The 25,357-nt window shown below is 64.5% G+C and overlaps 2 protein-coding genes across 7 annotated transcripts in view; both read right to left on the bottom strand.

Moving 5' to 3' along the window:
• The window catches only part of TEAD3 (TEA domain transcription factor 3), a 29,022-nt gene extending 17,495 nt beyond the window's left edge, over nucleotides 1–11,527 (bottom strand). For 3 of the 6 annotated variants that reach the window (XM_074564367.1, XM_074564366.1, XM_074564368.1), the window contains exon 1: nucleotides 11,346–11,503. The gene's annotated coding sequence lies outside the window, so the exon portion shown is untranslated. Of the gene's footprint in view, nucleotides 1–7,526; nucleotides 7,605–11,345 lie in introns of those variants that run through there. The other 3 variants (XM_074564363.1, XM_074564364.1, XM_074564365.1) reach the window with 2 other exon arrangements.
• Nucleotides 11,528–16,083: 4,556 nt separating this feature from the next.
• On the bottom strand, nucleotides 16,084–24,948 carry TULP1 (TUB like protein 1). Its single transcript, XM_074564266.1, has 14 exons — nucleotides 24,822–24,948; nucleotides 24,316–24,361; nucleotides 22,663–22,798; nucleotides 22,419–22,568; nucleotides 21,676–21,810; nucleotides 21,327–21,440; nucleotides 21,078–21,212; nucleotides 20,773–20,864; nucleotides 20,374–20,547; nucleotides 19,256–19,368; nucleotides 18,684–18,792; nucleotides 18,385–18,483; nucleotides 17,925–18,096; nucleotides 16,084–17,086 (listed from the first exon to the last, which is right to left on the bottom strand). Exons 1-14 carry the CDS (start codon nucleotides 24,866–24,868, stop codon nucleotides 16,953–16,955), a joined length of 1,656 nt encoding a protein of 551 aa, XP_074420367.1. The 5' UTR covers nucleotides 24,869–24,948; the 3' UTR covers nucleotides 16,084–16,952.
• Nucleotides 24,949–25,357: the final 409 nt, after the last annotated feature.

Raw genomic sequence — 25,357 nt, 5'->3', positions numbered from 1 at the left:
GGGAACCAGAGACACCCCCCAGCTGCCCCCAGCCTCAAGATCCCGCAGCAGCCTGGGCCCCCACAGCCCTGCGCCAGCCCCACGGGGCTGCCAACAGCTCACCCCAAGAGAGGAAAGCCCCAGGAGCTGGCACCTGGGGGGGGCGGTTTGCAGGGACCCACCAGACCCCCTGCCCTCCCCAACTGATGGGTGTTTTCGGGGCCGAGGGCGAAGCTATAGGGCCAAAGGCAACGCTATAGGGCCAAGGATGGAGCTATAGGGCTGAGAGCAAATCTATAGGGCTGGCTGCACTCCTGGAAGAAGCAGCGTGACCGGTGCCCACACACACGTCCCCCCCTCCCCAGGAGCTCCCCAGCCCCCCTGACACCCCCACCCCACTGCCCAACCCCCCCACCCCCCGGCAGGGAAACCCCAGCCCAGCCTTTTTGGGGAAGCTGGGAGAGGAGGGAGGGTGATGCCGGGGCCTCGGCCAAGGTGTGAGGAAGCAGCTCCTCCTCCTCCTCCTCCTCCTCCTCCACCGAACCTGCTTTTGGCCAGGCTGAGACATTGGATTTCCTGGAGGGAGGGTGCAAGGCACCGCGCTGACGCAAGGCACGGCCGAGCGCCGCGCTCCACCCAGGCCTTACACCCAGCCCTTACAAAACACCAACAACAGGAGCAATTAGGAAACCGGCACGGCTGGCCGGCCTGCGGAGGGACCGCTGGCCAGACCTGCTCCGGGCAGGGAGGGGACCGGACCTGCCGGAAAACATGTCACCGGCTCCTGCCTCCCGGCTGCTCCCCAGGGACCAGGGGGAGAAGCCCCCTCCCCCGGCGCAGGCAGCTCTGTGGGGCTTGGGGACCCCAGGACCACCGATGCGCGGTGGGGACGCTCACCCTCATGGGGACGCTCACCCTCATGGGGACGCTCACCTTCCGTGGGGTGCGAGCCCCCCGTGGGGATGCTTGCTCCCTGTGAGCAGGGATGCGAGACCCCCTGAGCAGGCATGCCTGCCGGCACCCCCGCCAGGAGGGAGCCCCCACACCCAACTCACTTGCTCCTCTGCACCCTGCCTTTGCGGGGTGCCACGCTCCAGCCCAAGGGTGCTGGGGGGGGGGGGGGGCTGCACCCTTGCGAGGTTGCCCAGGGGGTGCGGGATGGGTGCCCGCAGGGGAGGATGCCACCGGGGCAGCCCTTTTCTCCCCGCGAGGCCAAGGCTGTGCCAGGAGATGGGGACGGCATTCCCACGGCCTCACCGAGCTCGGCCCCGGCACCATGTGTGGGGCCAGGGCGGGGGGCGGGGGGGGACGATGAGGGAGACCCAGGGCTTGTGCAGGCAGCAGGGCTGCAGGCAGCTGCCTGTTCGGCGAGCGCCGCTTGGGGCTGGGGAGCCTGGAAAAGCCTCTTTGAACCCTGCAAAAGCGAAAAGGAGGGGTGCAAGGAGGGAGGGGTGCTCGGGAGACGGGTGTTTTCTGCTGGGTGGGTGGTGGGGGGAAGGAAATAATTTCGAAGGCAGCAGCTGCGGTTGGAGCGGGGCGGTGGGCACCCCGCTGGGTGCCGAGGCCGGGAGCAGGGTGCTGCCGGGACCAGCACAACCAGCCGCGATAGGGATCGGGCCGGGGGCGTGGGGGGCGGCGCTGGGGGGAGAGCAGGGACATCACTGCTCAGAGCCGAGGGCTGCGGGGGGCTGCAATGGAGGCAGAGATGCCATCACCCCTGCGAAGCCCCCAGGCGCGGGGCAGCACCGTGTCCCCATCCCTGTCCCATGCTGCTGAGCTGGGGGGAGCGATGCGTGCCGCTTCCCCAGCGTGCTCAGCCCCACAAGCGTTGCCCCACCTCGTGCCCGGCCCCGGCAGCCCCTGAACTGTCCCAAAGCCCCATGTCCCGGCTGCAAAGAACGAGGGTCTGCCCAAAGCCCTGGCCGAGCACCCCCCTGCCACCCAGCCCTGCCTGGGCCAGTGTCGCGGCGCAGGGACCGATGCGTCTTGACATGCTCCTTGCTGGTCCTGGCCACCCCTGCCCTCCCGGCGGGTCCCACGGCCAGCGGCGGTGTCACCCCTCCCTGGGCACAGTCCCCGGGCTGCCGCTCTCTCGCCCTTCGCAAACCGGGTGTGGGGGCTATTGGCGCAGCATCCCCCCGAACACCCGCGGATGCGGGGCACGGCCACCGGCATCCACTGCACGAGGGGGCCTGCAGCACAGCGTGTCCCCAGCTGACACCATCGGCGGGGGACAAGGTGTGGGGCAGAGCAGCCCCAAGGTCCCCTCCTTACTCCAGGCTCCCCTGACCCACGTCAGGGCAGCACCGGGACCCCACGGGACAATCCCCCACGGCACTGGGGACACTGGAGGGGGCAGCAGACCCTGCAAGGGTTGGAGGCGGGGTTGGGGGGGCGGCTGCACCCCAGCTCCATCCCGCCATCCCATGCGGAGGCCCTGGGGCGATCCAGCCCTCCTCCCTCTCCCCCTGCGCCCGGACCCCACGGCGAAAGGATAAAAGTTCACCGACAAGCCCGGGCAGGCACCACACGGTGCTCAGCCTCGCACCAGCACAGGCCAAGCACCGCCACCTGCGTCACCCCCAGCAGGGGGAACGTGTGAGGCCACCGTCACCCCCTTCCCATCACCGTGACCCATGGCACCCCGGGGGCAATGGGGGAAAGGAGCCCCCATCCTGCCCGGTGCTGGGCAGGCAGCCCTCTGCCGGGGCTGGCACGGGATGGGGGGCCACGAAGCCACCCTGCCCCGCTGCGGTGAGGTCCCAAGGGACAGATGTCCTGCGGGGACACAGAGGGGATGCTCCGTCACGCAGCAGGCTCTGCAAGACCCCAAAGCCGAGACTCCTGGGGACCCCAGCTCCTCCCCACATCCCGCCGGCACATCGGGGCTCAGCGGGAGCCGGGGGCGGGGGGGGGTGGGTCTGAGAGCAGGCAGGAATCTGAAGGCAGGCAGAGGACTTCATTAACGTGCTCCTCGTTTCGGGCAGGGGATGGCTGGCCGGGGACAGTGTCCCCACTGCCACCTCCCCACTGCCCACCCCGTGACACGGCTGGGAACAGAGACAGGAGAGACACTGCCCGCAGCGCGGACATGGCCACCGGCTCCAGAGAGCCCTTCCAAGCAATCCCGACAGCCTCGGGGCATCCCGGGGGAACCCGGCAGGGTCACCACACTCCAGGGACGACGCTGCCCCGTCCGCTGCCAACCCCAGACCCTGCGCCGAGCCCGGACGCTCTGGCCTCGTCCGCGCACGACCCTACAGCGCTTTTCTCGCAACAGCCAAGTGCTTTTCGCAGGAGCCCCGGCGCCCTGTCAGCTCGCCACGGGACCCTTCGGGAACACCCTGCCCCACGTCCTGCCCCACACTCTGCAAGAGACACCGTCCCGCTTGGCACGGCACTGTCTTGGGGACAACCAGCACCCATGGAGGCGGGTGGCGGTGGCCGAGCGAGACCCAGCTCAGCGGGGAGGGCGGTGGAAGGAGGTTTGTTTACATCCCGCTCCTCTTCCAAACAGCTCTCGGGCTGCGGTGAGGGATTCCCCGGCTCGGAAAGGGACGGGCGGCCACCCTGCTCCCTCCCACCCAGGTCTGCACCTCCCGGACGGGGAGGACCGGCCACCGTCTCCCCAAAGGGACCCCCGGCAGGGGCTGGGGACCCGGGCGGTGGCAAAGCCCCCCGAGCGCCAGGGCCGGCTCCCCATGAGACAGCCCGACTAATTTCCTCCCCTCTATCGCTTCCTGTCCCTTCCGGCTTGGCGGGCGGCTCAGGAAGCAATCGGAGCGGGGAAACCACAGGAGGCCACGTGGCAGCATCCCACCGGGGTCAGCGGCGCTGCCAGGGCCGCCCCAGCCACGTGCCACCACCCCCCCCCTCCCCAGCTCCATCCAGACCCCAGCACCCAAAGGGTCCCCCAGCTCCCAGCGAAGCCCCAAGCCCCCTCCCGGCAGGGATGCGGCTGGTCCTCACTCAGCGGCATCTGAAGGATGCTCAGACCCCTCGTCCCAAAGGGCTGTGGGCGAACACGGGGCACAACTTGAGCGATTTGCCCAGAAAAAAATTGGGGCAGGGAGGAAGGAGGGGGATCAGGCAAACCCCAGGGCACAAACCCAAGATGCTCCCTCCTAACGGCGGAACCGCGGGCGTGCAAACCAACCCCTCCATCTCCTCCTCTTCCTCCGGCCCCGGCAGGGCGGCGGAGCTGGGTTTCGGCTGCTGGAGGACCTGAGAGCCGGTTTTGCTCAAGCCTCCGGGCTCAAGACCTGAGGGTAGGGGACAGAGGGACACCATAAACCCGGCTCCCCTCCCTGGCCCAATTACGGCCGCCCTGCCCAGCCCGGACGGGGCGTTTCACCCAGCAGCGCATAAATAGAAAGCTTTTGCAGCATTAATTGCTCCCCACGTTATGAAACGAGCTGGATGGAAACAACAGGGTTAGAGTCGCCTGCTGGGGACGGGCCACCGCCATGGCCGTCCCGTGACACCTCCAGCATCGGTGGCCCATGGCACGGCCAGTGCCCAGGCATGGCACCCACTGGGGACCACTGAAGTGGCTTTGCTCCTGCGCCAAAATAAGCCCGTCCTGGGATGTCTCCCACTGAAATCCCCTGTAGATGAGCGCAGGGTGGCCACCGTGTCCCAAGTCCCTCCAGGCTCCCAGCGCGGCTTGTCCCAGGGGGAAGCCGAGTGTCCCTGGGGTCGGGGAAGCCACAGGGGAGCCCAGGGCCAGGCGTCCCTGGTGTCCTGTCACCCTTTGGACCCACTCCTGGGAGGAGAAATGCCTCCACGGAGGAGTTTCGGGTGCTGCTGACCCCATTTTACGCCATTGCAGCAGGGAAAAACATCTTCCGGGGGACGCCGGCTGCCAGGCGAGGAGGAGGAAGAGGAGGAGGAGGAGGAAGGCTGCAAATGCATTTCACACCCACCCCCGGCCGCCTCCACCCCCGCGAAACCCAACCCTGCCCGGGGAGCAGCTGCGCCCGCTGCCCGTGTCACAGCACCCGTCGGAGCCACCGGGAGGAGAAACCCACCCCGGGGGGGTGCAGGAGCTGACCCCCCCCCCCCAGGCACCCCAGGCACAAGGCTCGTGGCAGGGGCGGGGGGGGATGTCAGGCATAACCATTCCGGCTGAGACACCGAGATGTCCCCCGCCGCCAGAAGCCGGGGCAAAAGGTGACAGGGCAATGCCACTTGGCCACTGTCACCCCTGCCCGGAGTCACGCTTCCCTGCCCTCCTGCCCTGAGCTCACGAAGCTCGGGGCAGCCCCACGCTGAGGTCCCGCACTCAACGCGGGAGCCGTACGAGCAGGTACCCACTGCCCCGCACGAACCGCGGCGGCGATTTATTCCCAGAAAGGGAGATTTCAGTTTAGCACCGGTTTCCTGCGTGCCATCACCCCGGCCCAGCCCGGCGGCGAGCAAAACCCCGAGCACGCCAGCAGCGCGCCGGGTGCCCGTGGCAGAGCATCGCCTTCTCATCGCCGCTGCCCGAGCCGAGAGCTGGAAACGGGCACCGCGGCGACTCCCGCTCCGCAGATTGAAAAATGGCTCTGGAATCCTCGGGGAACAAGTTGCTAAAAATACACCAAGGCGGTGTTCTTGGTAAAAGAAGGAGCTCCGGCAAGGAGGATGGCCCAAAAAGTGCCGGAGAGCCTGGCACGGCGTGCTAAGCCCCTGCCTGGCACACTGATGTCCAAACTTCGGAGCCGGCCCCCGACCCTCCGCTCTGTGATGCCGCCCAGGAAAGGCTGCGAGTGGGGCACCGCGGCCACCCCATGCGAGAGCCGGAGCCCAAACGCACGCCATAGACGAGCACACGCACCGGCGAGCACCAAGCAAGCACCAAAATCACGCCATAGATGAGCACAGGCACCAGTGAGCACCAAGCGAGCAGCAAGCGAGCACCAAACTAACACCACAGAGGAGCACAGACGCTGGCAAGCACCAAACTTATGCCATAGATGAGCACAGGCATCAGTGAGCACCAAACTCACGCCGTAGAGGAGCACAGGCACCAGCGAGCACCAAGTGAGCACCAAGCAAGCACCAAACTCATGCCATAGAGGAGCGCAGGCGCTGGCGAGCACCAAACTTATGCCGTAGAGGAGCACAGGCGCCGGCGAGCACCAAGCGAGCACCAAGCTCACGCCATAGATGAGCACAGGCGCCGGCGAGCACCAAGTTAGCACCAAGAGAGCACCAAGGGAGCACCAAACTCACGCCATAGAGGAGCACAGGTGATGGCAAGCACCATGTTAGCACCAAGGGAGCACCAAACTCATGCCATAGATGAGCACAGGCGCCGGCGAGCACCAAGTTAGCACCAAGAGAACACCAAGGGAGCACCAAGCTCGCGCCATAGAGGAGCACAGGCGCCGGCGAGCACCAAGCGAGCACCAAGCTCACGCCATAGAGGAGCACAGGCTCCGTCAAGCACCAAGGGAGCACCAAGCTCACGCCATAGAGGAGCACAGGCGCCGGCGAGCACCAAGCGAGCACCCTGCCCAACTCGTCCACCAAGCGAGCGGGCAAGAAACCGGGCAGGGAGAGAGCGGTCTGGTTTCGCCACCAGACCTTTGCTCCTGGCCTGCGAAGCGCCCAAATCTTCCTGCTAATAAAAACCCGACGCTCGCTTGGGTCGGGGGCTCGCGTGCCTGCGTGCTTTTTCCTAAACCCGAATTGCCTAAGCCGAGGGGGGGGGGGGGGGCGGGAGGGTGCGGGGGGGGAAGGCAGGAGCTGGCTGCCTCTGGGGGAAGGGCGGGCGGCGAGGAGCTGGCATGGGAACGGCAGCCCATCCTCCACGCACGCCGCGCCGCTCCGCGTCTGTAAACTTTGAACATCTTCCGGAGAGAAGTTAGTGGCTATTGTGAACAGCTGGATCTAATTTTACGAGGAGCGAGGAGGAGACAGTCGTGGGGAAATAATAAGGCTTGGCGCTCCCAGGCGAGGATCCCCGAGCCCGGCCGGCCCTCCTGCCTCCACCGCACCCCGCCGGGGGAGAGCGCCGGCGAGACGGCCGTGGGGAAACTGAGGCACGGAGCGGCGCGGGGCTCAACCAAGTCCTGGGTAATTCAAACCAGGAGTCCAGGCATCCCCTGCCCGCGTCCCTAGAGCTGTCACCCCTCCAGCAGCTGGGACACCAGCGATGGCACGGCTCTTCACCATGGTGGAAAGCCAGGCTGATGGTGCGGGGCCACCTCCTCAACCCATGGCAGCATCTTCAGATCCGGCAACGGCTCTCAATGCTCGTGGGCACCATGGCACAACAAGTCCCTCCAGCCGGCTGCGTCCCGCGAGGCTCTGCCCACCTCCTAAAATTAGCTCCAGCTCTGCCGTCCCATCCCCAGCCACCCCCTGCAGCCGGGGGAGCTCTGCCAAAACACGCTCCGGCTCCGTACCGACCGCCCCCCCCAGCGACAAGGGGGAAAGGGATAAACCAGCCTCCTCCATCGCTCGCATCTCACCAGCCGCGAGCCACCTGCAAGCGAGCCTTTCCCAGCGTTAGTTCTTACGGCGTGAAGCGTGGCCCTAAAATGCATGGAAGTCACCTTCTGTGCCTCCGGCTCGTACAAGGATGGCCAAGGATGAGCTCCGGGTCGGCTTTGGCCAGCTGAGACCTGGCGCATCTCGTGACACAGACAGCTGGAAGGCGACGGCCTCGTGCGCGCTGGGTTTCGGCACCACTGCTGTCTCACGGCACGTTAACGGGGGACGCCGGGGACATCACAGGGTTGCATCCGTCGGGGATCAGGTGAAGGGACACGCTCCTGCGGGATTTGCACCAGCGGGATGGGACGTGCTTCGTGCGATCGGACACTCGTATTTCTCCGGACCCTTTGCCCGCAGGACCCCATCGGTTGTGCCAATGTGGAGCCCTGAGCGAATGCTGTCCCCACAGGGCCACCAGCGGCCACCCCCGGGGATGGGACCATGGGGTTCGTGGCCCGTCACCTCCGGAGAGCTCAGCCACGCGCTCTCACCACGAAACCCCGCAACGCGCTGCAGGGTGAGCCCAAAACGCCACCCACCACGGTGTGACACCCCCCCCCCCCCGCCCACCTCCCCACGGGCAGGCGAGCGGCCGTCCGGCACCACGAGGAGGGTTTTACTGGGGGGCCCCTCGCTTCCATTTCACAGGCGGGGAAAACCGAAGCACCGGGAGCTGTAACGGCGTGTCCAGACCCGCAGCAGGATCCGGCCGCGCGTTATCATGGAAGGAGGAAGGAGAGGGGCCAGGGGTGGGGGGGGGGAGCTCCTGCTGCGTGCCCGCTGCAGGCTGGCACGGGGCACGGCCCCGCCGGCTCACCCCATCATTACCTTCCCTCCCTCCCTCCCTCCCTCCAAAAAAACATTTCATAAGCCGCCACGTGACGGTGGCAACAGCGAACGCCCACGCTCTTCAGGTGCCTGCCCCGACCGCAACACGCAGGTGCCTGGGCTCGGCCACCGCGGCCCCCGACCCGGCCACCGACCCCAAATAACACCCGAGACCCACGGTTGAGAAGCTCAGAGCACGGCCTGGCCACCCCGGGCATGGGAGATTCCCGGAATCCAAGGGATTTGCTTCTATCCCATCCGCCAGCAGCGCCCAAGGTGGTGCAAACACCGTGGCAGCCCCGCGGAATTGCCGCCAAGGATTTAATGAGAGAGAGAAGTTCCTAGAAATGGGACGTTTTTTGGACGGCATCCACCCTGTCCGTTGAGGACAGAGGGATCCCAAACCTGGAAAGAGCACCAGGATGGCTCTTGCCTCCCAAATCCCGGGAGCACCCTTGGTTAGGGCTTTGCAGCTCGTTCTCTGTTCTTTCCCTCCATCCTCCGCTCCCACGGATGGGTGAAGAGGTGCTAAGGCAGGAAAACCCGTTTTTTTCCCCTGCAAACAGCCCAAAGTTGCCCATTTCCCCCCTTTCCAGCCGGCACCGCTCCCGCCGCCAAGCTCACCTGCCGCCGGCCCCGTGCCCGGTGCGCGTTTGACGGGAGCTGCGCGGTTACTCGCTTTTTAATACATTAATTATAGCTGATTATCACTGCCACCCCCACCTCCCCAGAGCCATGACCCGCTCACACGCCGCTGGGAAAAGGCTCCTTCCCTGGGCACGGCCCCGGGGCCACCGGGACTTGCCTCACGACCCGCTCGGTGAGGCTGAAAATGGCGATTAAAAGGAGATGCTGTTTCTGGTATCGTGATAAATAGCGACCGTGCGTCACGGGAAATGGACGCGAGTCCCTTTTAGAGACGGAGGTGGAGGCTGGAAGGGGGTTTTGCTTTGCGGGAGGGGGATGTTAGAGGTGGGATGGATGCCGGGGGGGGGGGGGGGGGTCACCTCTGAGCCCCTTTGCCCCCGCAAAATGCCCTGGTTGAAGCATCCTCCCCTGCTCTGAGCTGAGCCCCGACACCGCGGTCACCCCGGTCGGGACAAGGGTCTTTGAAATACCCGGGTGCCACTTACACAAGGTGTCTGGAGCCCACCACGGAGCCCGCTGCTTTCGAAGGGTTATTTTTGTTAGAAAAGCCGGTGCGGTGCCAGCCACGCGCCCGCCGCGGAGAGGGAGCTGGGTGCCCGAGGTCCCCTGGGGACGGGAACGTCCCCCAGTGCCACCCGGCCGGGAGGGGGCAGCTACTCACTCCGCACCCACCCACAGTCCTTTCCCGCGGGAATGCCGGCTCTGCAAACCCAAACAGGGCCAAATCCAGCCCCTTCTCCCAACGGGACGCTTGTGCCCGTCCTCTCCGGTGGGCAAGTGCTGGGAACACCACTCAGGCGGTGCCGCGGTGACTGTCACCTGCCCCCGCCAGCGGCGTCCCAGCCTCGACACCCCCCACCCATTTCTCCCATGGCTTCGCCGTTGGGTGACCTTGGCGAGCCCTCATCCCCCCGTCCAATTTGGGGACCTTCTTCCTCCCATCCCTGGGGGGAAATGACCCAACCCGATGACCCAACCTGAAACCTGGGTGCAGGGAAGGACTTTGGGGCCACGGAGGCCCCCAGGGCCAGTGGGTGCACGGGGGGGTCACCAGCCTGGCAGACCCCCAATTCTCCACCCATCATCGCGAGCACCCCAAAACAGGGTGGGGGGTGCGGGGGGGTGGCAGCCTCGCTGGCAGGGCCCCCCGGGGTTGCCGGGCAGTGCCAAAGCCCTGACTCACGGCGCGCACGTACCCGCGCCGGGTAAAGCGATAGGAGGGGAGAGAGGACGCCGGAGCCCAAAATACCCCGGCGCGCCTGACACCGGAGATTATCGCTTCGCCGGTGGGACGGCCGCCCGGCTCGGCTCCCCACAAAGCACCAAAACCCCCCAAAAACTCTTCCCGCGCCTTTTCCCTTGCCACCCCACGCCAACCGCCCAACAGCGATGGGTGGCTGCAGGGTGCCCACCGCCGTGGCACAGCCTCCGGTACCATTTCCAGCTGATTCTTCCCCAAAATATGGGGTTTTTTTCTCAGCTGGTATAGGCCAAACGCATAGGGCCTGAGCGGTTTCGGGGGGCGGAGGTGGGCGGCACTGCGAGGGCTTGGCCTTATTTCCCTTCCAAGAGGGTTGGGGGGGGGAGGGGGGGGAAAAACACAACACAACCACCCCAAACCCGAGGCGGGTGCAAAAATAAAATAATAATAATAATAAAGATGACACACTGCTGAAAATTATACACCTAATTGCTGCCTCGTTAGCAATGCGCCCCTATGACGAGGCACAAAGTGTTTAGCATACAGTCAGCGTATGGTCATCCCCTACATGCGTGTGACACACATGTAACGTGACACGCGTGTGGCCCCCCACACACGCACCCCACCCGGGACCCCCGTTTCCCGGGGAGGAGAGGGAGCCGGGGAAGGGGGGGGGAAAGGGGGGGGGCAGGAGACAGACGGGACGGTTTATCGCTTTATATAAGGCCTGGCGCCCGCGCCCTCCCCGCTCCCGACGTATGGGCCATACCGTACACAAGGCCTCTTTGTAACCCTATAGCCCGCGCCCGCCGCGCACCCCGGGGATGCAGCGGGGGGGGGGGGGGTCGCACCGGAGGGGAGGCGGGGGGGGACACACAGCCCCGACGGGGCGGGAGCCTGGGGACTCCACGGGTGGGGGGGTGGTTGGGGACACCGTGGGGACACCCCGGCTGTGCCCCACACACATAGGGGGAGCCCCCCCGGGGTGTGTGTGTGTGTGTGTCTGTGTCACCGGGTGGCGGGGTGGGGGGGAGAGGCGAGGGGTGGTGCGACCCCGCCGCCCGCCCGTCGGGGCTCGGTGCAGCCGGAGGGCTGCGGGCCGGGAGGAAGGAGGCGCCGGAGGAGGAGGAGGAGGAGAAGGAGGAGGAGGAGGAGGAGGAAGAAGGGGGGGGTTGGGAGTCTCTTCCCGGCGAGCGCTTACCTGCTCCGTGCTGCGGAGGGGCTGGGCCGGCCGCGGGTGCCGGGACCGGGACCGGGACCGGGACCGGACCGGGACCGGGACCGGGGCCGGGCCGGGGAGGGCGGCAGGAATGCGGGGAGCGCGGCGGGCTCCCGGGTCCGCGCACGGAGCCAGGCGCAGGGACGGGAAAGTTTATGCAAGGGAGGAGCAGAAAGTTGGGAGTCAATCAGGAGGCGGCGGGGCCGGGCCGACCCTCCTCCCTCCTCCCGCTGCCCTCCTCCTCCTCCTCCTCCTCCTCCTCCTCCCGGCCCTCCCTCTCTCCCGCCTGCTCCCGACCCTCCCTCCCCGCCCGCCCCCCCGGAGCGGCGGCGCTCCCCGACGGGCAGCGGGCGCCGGGGCGCGGGGCTTCCCCTGCGCCGGGAGGGGACTTTGTGGAAAGGGCAGCCCCGGGAGCCCGGCTCGGCCCGGCCCGGACTCTGGGAGCGCCCTCTAGGAGCCTTCCTCACCCTCCTCCTCCTCCTCCTCCTCCTCCGGCCCGCAGAGCCGGGATGCAGCGCCGGGTCGGGGCTTGAGGGTGCTGCTGTCCCGTCTCGTCACCAGCCAGCCACGGTCCTCCGTAGATACCTTCATCCCCCTCCGCACACCTTCATCCCCCTCCGCACACCTTCATCCCTGTGCTCACCTTCGTCCCTGCACTCACCTTCATCTCCCTGTGCTCACCTTCATCCCCTACCACACACCTTCATTGTCCTCTGTACACCCTCATGCCCTGTCACACACCCTCATCCCCCTCTTCGTCCCCATCCTTACACCTTCATCTCCCTCCAAACACCTTCATACCCCTCCTCATCCCCATCCTCACATCCTCATCCTCCTCCAAACACCTTCATCCCCTTCCTCATCCCCATCCTAACACCCTTATCTCCCTCCAAACACCTTCATCCCCCTCCTCATCCCCATCCTCACACCCTCATCCTCTCCGAACACCTTCATCCCCCTCCTTATCCCTCCCTGGATACCCTCAGCCCCCCCGCACCCTGCCCGCATGCAGATTCCCCATCTCGCCCGGACCCCCAGGACAGGGATCTCAGCCCACGCCGTTTGATTTCCCAAGGGAACCCAGCCAGGAGCCAGGCCACGGTCATTTCCTCGGAGCGAGCCGATGGGTGGTAACGCGCTAAGCCGCAGCCGGCTGATTGCATGCGAGTCCCTGGCCGCGACCCAGCCCAATGTCGGGAACCGCGGCCCCGATACGGGCAACACGCGGCAAAAACCCTGTCCCCACCGGCCGTCGCGTCCCGCACGCACCGAGGAACCCAAAACCTACAGAGGTAAATCGGGGAGAGGGAGCGTCCCTGCGCCCCTCTTGGAGAAGGGATGCTCTTTACATCCCATCCCTTCTAGAAACATATTTTTCTAATTTTCCTGCCGAGCTTGGTCGTATTCAAGCATTTCGGGACAAGACAGCCAATGCCGCAGCCCGTAAAGCGCCAGTCCCCGAAGCATCCAGGGCGTTCAGCGATCGTGTGTGATTAATAAAGCCGTATCGCATTCTTCCCCCCTTGGCCTGCTGCTAACTTGTAAGAAAGCTGGACCCAAAACTGCAACAAAATGGCTGCTATTCTCCAAGGGCCGTTCGAAACCCTCGTTACTCATCCCTTACTTGGGCAAAAATGACATTGACTGCTCCTGGAGATGACAGCCTTAATTGAGTTCAATGGGAGTTTAGGCTGAGTAAGGCATGAGCAAACAGGCATGCGTTAGCCCGTGAAGAAAAGCCTGATCTGCAAATGTTTAGGAACACATGGAACGCCGCGCAGGGGAGTGCCGAGGGGGTCACCGCTGCGCCGGGCTGGGGCTTGGGCTCGCTTACAGCATCCGACCCAACCGCTGGCGATGTCGGGATGAGCTCGTTCTGGAGCCGGGCGATTCAAGCCCAGCTCGGTGGTTTGTTTCTCTCCTGCCTCTTAATTTTTTTTATTTTTTTTTTTTTCCTCCTTCAGAAGGCCGTAATCCTCGTTTCTGCTATTCTTCGTCCGCTGGTGGGAACAGCAACTTCCTTTCCCAAATTATAATATAAAAGAGCTGCAAGCAGCAACGCCATAAATAATATTTTCTTATGGCCAGAACATCCAAGTCTAGGCAAGACACCAAGAACAGCTACAACGTTGTAAAACTCCAACACTTCTCCAGAATGGATTCACTAATTAAAAAACGATTCCTTTTTAAAAGCAGTTGAAAAACATTGGCTTTCCCATTACTGCCCGTCGCTTGCAGAAAGAGCCCGTCCCGCAAACCCGCAGCCCAGTTTACCGGCCACTGGTTGGCCTTTCCCCCTAAAAAAAGGTCACCGAAATAAACACGCGGGGAGGGGAAGGGGAGAGAAAAACACCCCGTCACGATCGCTCCTTTAATTAATTAATGTATCACCACTTCAAAGCCATGGGCTGAGGTGATGCTCTCCGCTGGGGACCAAAGAGCTCCGGCCCTTCCATCGCCAGGCGATGGGTTTCCCTGCGCTGACCCCCCGTCCCGCACCCACCGGGATGCGGCCAGTCCTCTCCCTCTGCAGGTTGCCCGGCCGGCGGGGCATTGGCCTTTTGGAGCCCCATGGAATTACCCCGCAGCCCACTCTAAGAGTGCAGGGGCTGAGCTTGGGGACGGGTGCATGGAGCCCCCGCTCCGAGCCCCGGGGGTTTGGGGCAGAGGGAGAAGCGAGCGGTGGGAGAAGAGCCCCCAGCTCCCATCCTCCTGCTCAGCCCTGGACCAGCATCTTCCCACCCATCGGCAGGGAATGGGGACGCCGGCGACCACCGCCTGCCGGAGCCACCGGCACCGCCGCCACATTGGTCCTGGGTAGGATGCAGCACTTGGCGTCGAGGTGGGACCTGATTTTTTTTCCCTTTGCTTTATCACCGTCTTTGCAAAAATAAAACGCATTTCCCAGGAGGTTCCCTGGACCAGCCGCCGGCTGTAACTTCAGGGGGTTAAATCCATCCTCACCACCAGCCCCCTAAAATTGAAGCTGCGGAAGCCTCATGGTCTCGCGCCACAGGGAAAAAAACCTCATCCCTGGGGATCGAGAAAACCCTTTCTCCAAGGAAGGCGCGCACTTTGGGCTCAAACGCCGTTGATAAGGCTCCTTCTTCTCTCTCGTCTTTTTTTTTTTTTTTTTTTTGATCTTTTCTTGCAGCGAGCATTCCTTTCACACCCACGCACGCCCCAGCATCCCCAGCCATTGGTCTGCCGGCGCATCCGTCACACTTTCCGTCGGCCAAAGTAGATACACATTTCGACTGCTTCCATTCCTCGGCTCCTCGGGTGTTAACAGCTAGCGCAAACAAAGGGCCCGAATCTCCGTCCCCCTGTTAAATTGTTTTCATTTGTTTCTCGTGCCGCAGTTGGTTTGGGTTAGAGGGTTTGTGTAAGCGATTCGGGGCGGGCGGCTGGTGCGGTAACCGTGTCCCGGGATGGGGTGGCATCGCCTTGGACACCCACGGCAGGTTTTTTCGCTCCGCTTGGGAAGCCGGGGGGGGGGCGTTTGCAAGCCACAATGGGCAACACGGAGACTTTTTGGGTGCGGAGAGGGAGAAACTCCGCGGGGAACGGCTGGGCTAACGGCAGCTTGTGTTCCAGTGAGAGCTTGGGGAGCCCAAATCCCTCCCTCTCACCCTGCTTTGGCTTTTCTGCTTCGGCTTTTCTGCTTCCACCGAAGGAAATGGGGACAAGCGTTACCTCAACCCTTTCCTGAGCTTTTCCCGATTTCCAACAGATGGTGGGATCAGGGCTGGATTTGGGCAGAAAGCTCTTGCTTTCCCCACATTTGCTGGCCATCCCTAGCCAGGGGATACCGGCCCCGAACCGCGGCGGTTTGTTCTCCCTTTAGCTCACGAGAAGGTCTCTGATCTGGCCGCAGGGGTACGGGACGATGTCCCACTTTGTCCCCGAGCTGCCCGCCTCCATCTGCCCCCGTCACGAACGTCCGACGATGAATCACGGAGCCTGGATTCGTGCAGCTGGTGGGAAAACCTCTGCTCCGCCTGCAGAGCCACCGGGGCAGATGTTGGCCGACGGTCCGTCTGCCGCCCGTGGTCCCACTGTCACTGTCATCTGTCCCCAGCCCCGCACAGGGACGGGCGCAGGTCACGGCGGCGTGGTGACACTGCCCAGCGAGGACAAGCATCGCTCTTGTACGACTCCATCTGTCTCCTCCGCCTCCTGCTCCTCGGCCTTCCCGCTCCAGCTGCCCCTCAGGGCGGTAACTTGGGGGGCTCAGATCACCCCCAGGATGGGGGAAGGACCTGTATGTGTCCCGGGAAGGGGGCCCCAAATTTTATCAGCCCCCCCCGGGGGCAATGTGTGAGCCGAGCAGGTGAGAGAAGCATTATCGGGGAGTTGAGGACGGTGGTTGGGGACACCTTGGCGTGTCCCGGTGTTTCTCACCACTGAATTAATCAGATTTGGGACTGTCTGTGAAGCCAAATCCTGGAAATGGGGGCACGGGCTGCCCTGCTCCCCCCTGAACTGCCCCTTTCCAGCATCTCCCCTTCCCAACGACCCCCCGCCCCAAGTGACACCCCACGGGTCTGTGCCACAGGGTGCCACCTCCCCTCTGCCACCTCCCCGCGAGCAGGGAGCGCCAGCGGGGCCGGTCCTGGCAGCGGGGACACCTGGGGTGTGCAGGGGCTCCATGGGACCCCCAGCCCGGCGGGGTGCGGAGGGATGCCGCAGAGTGCTGGGGTGGCATGGGCATGGGGGGGGAGGGGGCTCGTCAGTGCCCATCCGGGCACCCAGCGTGACTCAGCACCGCACCACACCTCGTGAGTCACCCCGGCGCTTCCTGGTGCACCCAGAGTTTTCCCTTCCAGGTCCCTCCTGGTGGCACCGACCCAACCCGGCCCCGTGCCGGTGATGCCGGCTCTGCCTCACGTGGCTACCGGCCCCTCCGCCGGCTTCCTCGGCACGTGCCACTGGTGCCCTGTGTGCCAGGCTGCTCCCCGGGGACCCGAATCCCCAAAGGCTTCCAATGGGTGGAGAGCCCGGGGCGTGCAAAGACACCGTGAGCACCGCACAGCCACCCGTGCCGCGGCAAAATGGGGCAAAACGGGGCCTGGTGGGCATGGAGCCGGGTGGAGGGGTCCCTCGCCAGGAGCTTGGGCAGAGCCCGGCCATGCTGGGTAAGGAAACACAAACGGAGGAGACCACCAACCCCCCCCTCTCAGTAAGAGGCTGAGCTACAAAATACAAACCAGAGCCTAAAAAAAAAAAAAAAAAAAAAAAAATTAAAGGGGGGGATGAGTTTCCAGGATCCGAGTCCAAGAAATGTCTCAAAGGGATGAGATCGGGATCGCAGTCAGCCTCATCTGCTAAATATACCCCAGGCCTGACTCTGCCATCTGCCCCAGACCAGCGATCTCTCCCCAGTTTGCCCGGAGAGGGTGGCCGTGGCCAGCTGAGCATCCCATGGAGGGGTCTGTGGGCACTGAGCACCTCGAGCCATGCCGGGAGCCACTGTCACCACGAGAATTCACTGTGCAGAAGGTGGAAACGGAGGGTGTGGAGCAGGATGGGGATGCAGGAGCATCCACCCAGCACCGGCACGTGGCCCTGGTGACCCCGGCGCGGGCGCTACTCGCAGGCCAGCTTCCCGTCGAAGCTGGAGAGGGCGATGGCGAAGGCCTGCACGGCGCAGAGCGGGTAGTTGTAGTCCATGGTGAAGGCGTCGTCTGCCACGCGCCCGAACTGCATCACGATGTAGTCGGCTGCGGGAGAGAGAGCGAGCGGCTGGGGAGGCACCCGCGCCCCCATCCCGCCCCTTTTCCCCAGGGGAACCCACGCAGCGGCATCCCAAAAAAAGCCACCCCTTCTCCACCGAGCTCCTCCCGCACCCTACGGCCGCGCGTTGTACCAAAAAGCATCGTTTTCCCATTGCGTGGTCCAGCGCGGGACCACGGCGCCCTTCGGTGTGCCCGCCAGCGCCCCGTCCCCGGGAGCTGCAGCCCCCCAAGGGACAAGGGACCCCTCTCACCCCCCCCGAGGGACTGCTGCTACCGGAGGGCGGGTGACAGGAAATCTGTAAAAATAACCAGGGGCCCCCGAGAGGTTTTTTCTGTCCCGTAACCCAACACCCCCGGAGGCCGAGGGTTTCTGACTGCGCCGGACAGGTGACAAACGGCCGCGTCCGGCCGCTCGTGCGGGGACACAGCCACCGCCACCCCCCCCAGGGACTGTCCCCGAGGGTGCGATGCACCCCGGGGTGAGGCCGGTGGCAACGTGGGGTGCGTGCCGGGGGTGGGGGGGGAGATGCTCTGGGGTGAGTGGGTGGCTGTAAAAGTGGGGCTCAGCCCCCCGCAGGATCTGTCCTTGCCCTAATCTGCCTGGCAACAAGGGTGACCCGCACACTCCCTCTGCCGTCACCCGGGGCCAGCACGTCCCCCCAGGGCAGCAGGAGCCCGACGCGGCCACGTGTGGGAAAAACTAAACCTCATAAAAAAAATAAAAAAAAATAAAAAAAATAAAGGGGTTCTGGGGCTGGCTGATGGCAGAGCTTCCCCCACCATCACCCCCACCCCGTCCCATCCCGTCCCCTCCCCGGCTTACGGTCGCTGCCGTGCACAATCTGGAAGTTTTTGACGGAGGCGTGGGTGACGCGGCCGTGGAAGTTGAGGACGTAGGACTGGGTCTCATCGTTCCACACCGGCGCCTTGTTGTGCAGCTCAATCACGTTGTCCATGTTCTTGTTCTGCCACCGCATCAGGAGGCCGTCGTTGTCCTGGGGAGGGCGAGAGCGGAGTTGGGGTGATCCCCCCCCACCCCCCTGCAAGCCCTGCCGCCCGCCATGGGGTGCCCAGGGGGATGCTCCGCAGCAGGATCCCGATGGGAGATGGGATCCAGCACGGAGAACAAAATACAGGCATCCCGTCTCCCACCTCCCAGGGAGGTGCCTTGAATTTCAGGGACACCCGAAAGCATTTCCACACCCCAAAAGAGGTAAAATCCAAGGTGAACCCCAGCAAATCCAGCCCCTGAGGAGTTTCTCCCAGCCTGGCCCCAGACTTACGTTCCGCGGCCGGATGGGCACCCTCTCGTTGTCGGCATTCATCCCGGGGATGATGACCGTCATCTTCCGGGGGCCTTTGAACCCCAAAACGTTGGTCTCCTGCAAGAGAAACCCCGTCCTTAAAACCAGCGGCCACCACGGGCTGCAGCCTTTCCCGGTGGCTCAACGAGGGCTCAGGGACGGATCCAGCCCATCCTGCATCTCTGCAACCCCCCCGGGGTGGTGGCCGGGGTTGGGACGCCCTCGTTGCCTGCACGGGGGTCCCGGGGCAGGGGGGGGGTCCCTGCGCTGCTCCTTACGTAGACCACGGCCGAGAGCTCCTGCCGCACGTTGGACCAGTTGGCGTTGGCCCTGTCGGGGTTGGCGCCGTTGTCGAACACCGTGAACTTGGTTCCCATCAGGTTGGACCTGCAGCCGAGGAGGGGAGGTGGCCGCCGCCGATGCCACCGAGTCCCCTCCGACCCTCCCCGTCCCCTCCCGCACTTCGGGCACAGGCCTGGCTTCACTCCGAATGCAAAACCCACACGGTCCTTCCCACCCTTTAGCCCTTCTCTGGGGTTCAGGGCACCCTAAAATCAGGGTGTTCTACCGTGTTGCTGCGGCGGGGACCCCCCAGCGTCGCCGTGCGGCTGCCGGCGGTGCAGCGGGCCGGGACTTGCCGGGCGCCGCTTCTAGCCGTGACCTGTCTGCCAGGAGGAACCAGCCGAGCCTGTTTTCCCCTCGTGGCCCCCCCAAAACCCTCCTCCGAATGCCGAATTTAGCCTCCTGCTTGACCCAGCCGCCGCTCGGGGCGGTCGGCATCCCACAGAGCGGGAGCGGGGCGCTGCGGGAATGGGGTGCCACCGAAACGGGGTGTCACCTCCGCTCCTACCTCAGCTTCCCGATGAAGTTCTCCCCGCCCCGTGACAGGTCGGTGGGGTCGATGGAGATGAGGTAGTTGGAGGTTTTGCTCTTCTTACGCTTCCTCCCGGCGAGGAGGAACACCTGGGAGGGCGGTGGGACCGTGTGGGGACGGGGCATCGGCATGGCCATTGCCATCACCGTCTCCAGCTTGCCACCCTGCGCAAGGCTTGGCCCAAGAGGTCACTGCCATGACCTTGCGCAAGTCATGGAGCAAAGATGATCCCCAAAATCGGGAGGGTCTGAGCCCAGCCCGGCATCAGCGTGACTCTCCAGCCAATATTCGGTCACCATCCCAGGCACCATCGACATGGGGCACTTCCCAAGTTGCCCAAGGAGGCCAGTGGCATCCTGGGGTGCATCAAGAAGAGTGTGGCCAGCAGGTGGAGGGAGGTCATCCTCCCCCTCTGCTCTGCCCTGGGGAGGCCACAGCTGGAGCACTGGGTCCAGTTCTGGGCTCCCCGGTTCAAGAAGGACAGGGAACTGCTGGGGAGGGGACAGCAAAGGGCTACCAAGATGCTGAGGGGACTGGAACACCTCTCTGATGAAGAAAGGCTGAGGGATTTGGGTCTTTTCAGCCTGGAAAAAAGACGGCTGAGGGGGGATCTTATCAACACTGACAAATACTGAAAGGGGGGGGTGTCAGGAGGATGGGGCCAGGCTCTTCTCAGTGGTGCCCGGGGACAGGACAAGGGGCAACGGGCACAAACTTGACCATGGGAAGTTCCATCTCAACACGAGGAGGAACTTCTTTGCTGTGAGGGTGGCAGAGCCCTGGCACAGGCTGCCCAGAGAGGTGGGGGAGTCTCCGTCTCTGGAGACATCCCAACCCCGCCTGGACGCGTTCCTGTGCCACCTGCTGTGGGTGACCCTGCTCTGGCAGGGGGTTGGAGGGGGTGATCTCCAGAGGGCCCTTCCGACCCCGACCACTCTGGGATTCTGTGATTCCCAAGAGGAATTGCAAGGGAGGGGGAGCAGCCGCATCCAGGACCCCCCACCACAGTGGGATGCAGGCAGACATCCCCCCACAACCCTGAGGGTGCTCCCCGGGGTGGGCGCAGAGCCCTGGGGGTCCCTGCCCCAGCTCACCTTCTTGTCGTTATCCAAGTGGAGGTAATAGGTGGGGTAAAGCCCCCGGTCCATCCCCTTCTTGTCCCGTGTCACTCGGCACTTGACGGTCACCCCCTGCGGCGCCGGCCGCAGCACGAACTCCTCCAGGTTGTCCACCTCGATGACGGGCGACGGGGGCCTCTCCTCCTTGGCCTGCACCGCAAGAGGGGATGGTGACGCCAAAGCCAGCCCCCCCAGGACCTCCCCTCCTTTCCCAGCTCATCGCTCCTTGCTTCTGATCCCCCCCAGGGCTGCAGTTTTGGGGATGATGCTCTGCAGGTCTCTCCGGGGAATGATCCACACCCCGCCCCCACCCCAACCCACTCTGGGTCCCCCGCGGGACCCCTGCAGCTCTGAGGGAGGGGGGGCGGTTCATACCTTCTTTGATTTCTTCCCTTTGCCCTTCTTGTTGGAGTTTTTCTGCGGGGTCTCCGGGGTGTCCTCGTCGCTCTCGGCCGCTTTGGGGGGGGCTGCGGGGCAGGAACGGGCAGGGGCACAGAGCGGGGCGGGGGAAGACCCTGACTCTGCCAAACCCCCAAACCGGGCTCAGCGCAGACCCACAGCAACACCATCGACCATAGCCCCACTCTGCGTGGCCAGGCTCACCCGCGCACTGCCCCCCCGGCCCCGAGCCCCTCCGGCACCCACCACCCCCCAGCGCATCGCCGGTGCCGGCCTCTCACCTTTCTTTTTGGTTTTCTTCTCCTTGGGGGGGTCCCCGCCAGTCTGGAAGAGGGACGCCGGGTTTTTCTTCTTCTCCGACCTGATGGGTTTGGTGCTGGCGTCAGAATCATCCTCCTCGTCGCTGCTGGTGGCGGCTGGGGGGGGACGACACGGGGGACACTGTCATGCGGCACCGGGTACTGCTGGCTTGGGGTGATGCCGTGGGGCAGTGGGACCGGCTGCCACCCCCCCACACCCTCGCCCCGTACCTTTCTTCTTGCTTTTCTTCTCCTTCTTCTCCCCGTTCACCTGGAACATGGACATGGACTCCTTCTTGGTGCTTTTGGCAGGTTTAGCTTTGCCATCGGGGTCGCTCTTGTCTCCTGGCAGGACGGAGGAGCCGATGAGGGATGGGGACAGGAGGGGACAGGGGACAGGGGGGTGGCAAGGGGGCAGCAAGAAGGGGTGAGACTGCAGGGAGGGGGGGTGGGTGATTGCCCCTGAGCCCCCCAGGACAGCAATGGGGACAGGACGCAGGCTGTCCCCTCGTCCCAGCAAGGATGGATGCAAGTGACAATAGAGCCCCGCTCGAGCTGTCCCTGTCCCCAGGACACTCACCCTTCGGCTTCGGCTTCTTCTCCCGGCTCTCGCCCGAGGGGGGGTCTTTGGGCAGCTTCTTCTTGAGCTTTTTTGGCGGGTCTTTATTTTCCACCTCCTCTTCCTCCTCCTCATCCTCCGAGTCCTCGGCTGGCTCTGCCCAGAGGGGACGCCATGGCATCAGCAACGCGATGGCCTCTCGCGTCGGGGACCCGCAGCCCCGTGGTTTGTGAGACGGGAACGTCCCCGGCTGGGCACCCACCCCCCCACCGCGGCCAGGGTGCTGGGGCCGTGGGTGCCCGGGCCGGCGGCGGTGGCCAGCGGCACGTCGGAGGTGGCCAGTGCCGGACACGGCGTGCGAAGTCACACCGCCACCTCGCGGCTGAACCCCGGGGTGCCGGGTTGGGGCGGGGGGGGGGGGACGAAGACGACGACACCAGCCCCATCTTTTTGCTCACCCCATCTCTTTGCTTTGGAAAGATGCCCCGGGAGCTGGTGGCACCGGCCAGCCGCCGACTGTCACATCCCCAAGGACCGTGTCCCCCCCGCTCCATCCCAGCTCCCCATCCGATGCCACAGACGCGGGTCCCATGCCACATCCCCTTTCCTCGTAGCTAGGTTTGGGCCAAAAAGCCCCCCAGGGATGTGCAGAGCCCCTGCAGACACCGGGACCATCGGTGGCACAGGTGGGACATGGTGCACGGGGACACGAGGGGACAGGAGCGAGTGCCACAGAGGGGTGGGTGCTGCCCCCCCACACACACCTTGCTGCTTCTTGGGGCCCTTGGCCGCGCAGGAGCGGGGGGCCGGGCTCTCCTTCTTCTTCCGCGGCTCCTTGGTGACTTTGGAGTAAGGGTCCTTGTCGCTCTCCTCCTCCCCCTTCTCCTCCTTCTTCTTCCTCAGCTTCTTCACCCCTACGTGTTTCAAGCAATGCCCACGATGGAGAGCACCGGGGGTGCGGGATGGGGCCGTGGGGGGGCCATGGGAGCTGGGAGGGTCCGTCCTTACCCTGTGCCGGGACACGGGGCTCCTCTGCAGCCCCCGCCTCACCCAGTTTCTTCGCCCGCAGCCGCCGGGGCTTGGCCTCGGGCTCCAGTGTGGGCTCCTGCCGCTTCTTCTTCCCTTTCTGCCCCCGTGGCCGGTGCTGCAGAGGTAATGCCGGCCCTAACTCCCCTTTTCCCTTTGCAAGGCAACCCCTGCTCCCACAGCACCGGCTGCCTCTCCGAAATACAGCTGGGCTTTTCCCTGGCCCTGGGCGGGGGTGGGGTGACAGGGGACCCGCTCCGGGGACAGGGACACGCTCGCACCTTCAAACAAGCCCAAAGGGAGCGACTTACCATGGGGCAGCCCCCCCGGGGAAGGCAGAGGGAAGAAAAGAGAAAAGGCTGTTAGCGGACAGACGGGACAGTGTCAGCGCCGGGACAGACAGCCACATGCCAGCCCCGGGGGACAAGGGACGTGATGCTGGTGCTGCCCCGACACCATGGACCATGCCAGCACGGAGGGACAAGCCACCCTGTGCTGTGGGGACCCCAGCCAGGAGCCACCCCGGGCACCGGCTCATCTCTCGGTGGGCGTCCCGGGGGACCTGAGCTGGGCCAGGGGACACGGGGACGGGCAGGCAGCGCGGCTACGCACCTCCATCTCCTCTCGCCCATGCAAAAGGCTCCCGTCAAAGCCAAGGAGCCGGGATGGAGGTCAGCAGGAGCGGGGGGATTAGGCACAGCACACCTAATCCCGGTTAGCTGGGGCTATAAATAACCCCGATTTACCAAATAGGGAGCATGTGGGGCAGCGCTTGACTGCGGACAGGAGCTATTTGGGGAGTGGGTGTCAGCTCAGGGCCCTCGGAAAGTGATTGAAGCAAATCCAGTTGTACCAGGGCATCCACCACCCAACAAAGCACCTTCCCCCGCGCAGGAGTTCCGTCCCTCCGGGATGTCCCAGCGCAATGGGTGACAGTGTTTTGCCAAAGGAGGGATCCGTCTGGATCCCAGGGCTGTGGATTTTGCGGGGGGACTGGGGGGGAGCTGGGGGTCCCACAGCGGCGCTGGGAACCGACTGGTTTCTTCCATGTCATCAGCTCACACCGAAAAGCTCCTTCGCATCCTTTAATCCCTTAAGCAGCTGGGGGGAGGACGGCCACTTGCTTCATTACTTAATGAAGCCCTTCGAGGAGGGGCTGCTGATTAAATCAGGTGATTGATGAAATCGCTGGTGAGACCCCTGGGGGGGCCGGGGGTTTACCCAAGGGCTGTGCCGAAACGCAGCGAAGCTGGGGGGGGGGGGGGGGGGGGTCTGGCCTTTGGGGTCACAGCATGGGGAAAGTGAGTCACGGCTGACGGTTTAACTGAGAGGCTTAATTAAAGCATTAATTAGGAACTGAGAACCCACCTCATGAGGTAATTTGAAGTGATGGAAGGGGGGGGTTGGAAGGAGCGGGGGGGTCTGTGGGATTTTTCCTCTACCCACCTGCTCTGGAAGGGGGGGGTCCCCAAAAGCTCATGCCCCCCGCCCATGTCTGCAGCACCCCAACAGAGCAGCTCGCCCAGTGCTAAGTTGATGTCGGTGTGGGGACGGGGTTTGGGGGTCTCTGATGTCCCCAGCCCTTGGGGACAGCCCGCAGCAGGGGACAGTGGCACCGGGGGTGTTTTTTCTCACCTGCTTGGGTTTGTGCAGCTGGGGGCTGCCCGGCTCCTCGCTGGGGCTGTGGGGCATAGAAAGCAAAGGGGTCAGGGCTTCCAGCCCCCCCACAGCTCCTGGGGGGCTGAGACCCTCTGGCCGAGCACCACCCCAATTTGGGGGGAGGGAAATCAGCCTTTGTTTGGCTCCAGAACCAGCCACCGGTGTCTCGACTGGGTCGAGCTCGGCCGACAGCATCCTTCTGAGCAGGGAGCCCGGGATGGGCTCTGCCATGGCCAAGGGTGAGGCTAATTTGGGGACACACACCATCCCCTCCCCCCCCCAACAAACCGTCTTCCTCTCTGTAAGCCAACGAGCATCATCGCACCAACCCCCAGGCCCAAAAAAAATGATAAAACGGCTCCTTAAATTGCGTTTAAACTGAAAATAGGAGGGAAAGGCACCGAAGGAGACGGGGGTCAGGTGGGGATGCCCAGCACGTTGCCCACCCCCCCAGGGGTCACGTCCTGCCCAGCGACACTCACCTCTCGGCAGCCCAGACCTCACGCAGGATCTCTGTCTGCAGCGGCATGGCTCCCAGCGGGATGGCTCCTTCTTCCCTGCCCTGACCTCCTTCCCTCTGCCCCGGCACCGGCCGCTGACCCCCCCTGGCGCTGCAGCCCCTACCAGCCCGGGGCCCGATCCATGGGCTCAGCCGCGGTGCCAACGGTCCCAGGGGCCGGGCAGCATCAGCTTGGCTGCCTCCACATACCCCTGGGGTGGGAGGAGGAGGAGGAGGAAGAAGAAGAGCAGGTGAAGGAGATGATTAACTTTTTATTTCTCCTGAAACTCTGTAATAGGATTTCAGGGGCTGCCGGCCAGGCCTGCTGGGAGAGCAGCTGGCAGGGTGGTAATCCCAGGAAAAGGGGGCCCTATGGAAGCTTGCGGGGGGCACAGGGCGTCAATGGGACCCCGGGTGCCTTTTGCGGGTGCAGGGCTCCCCCCAGGCTGCGTGGGGTCCCCGGCAGGGCAGGACTGCTGGCTCCAGGCTGGGGTGGGCAGAGAGATGCTGCCTGACCTC

The sequence above is a fragment of the Larus michahellis genome, chromosome 21 (genome assembly GCF_964199755.1).
Source record: "Larus michahellis chromosome 21, bLarMic1.1, whole genome shotgun sequence".
NCBI classification, from domain to species: domain Eukaryota; kingdom Metazoa; phylum Chordata; class Aves; order Charadriiformes; family Laridae; genus Larus; species Larus michahellis.
The sequence above is the reverse complement of the archived record's forward strand: the minus strand, read 5'-3'. Positions and strand labels throughout refer to the sequence as shown.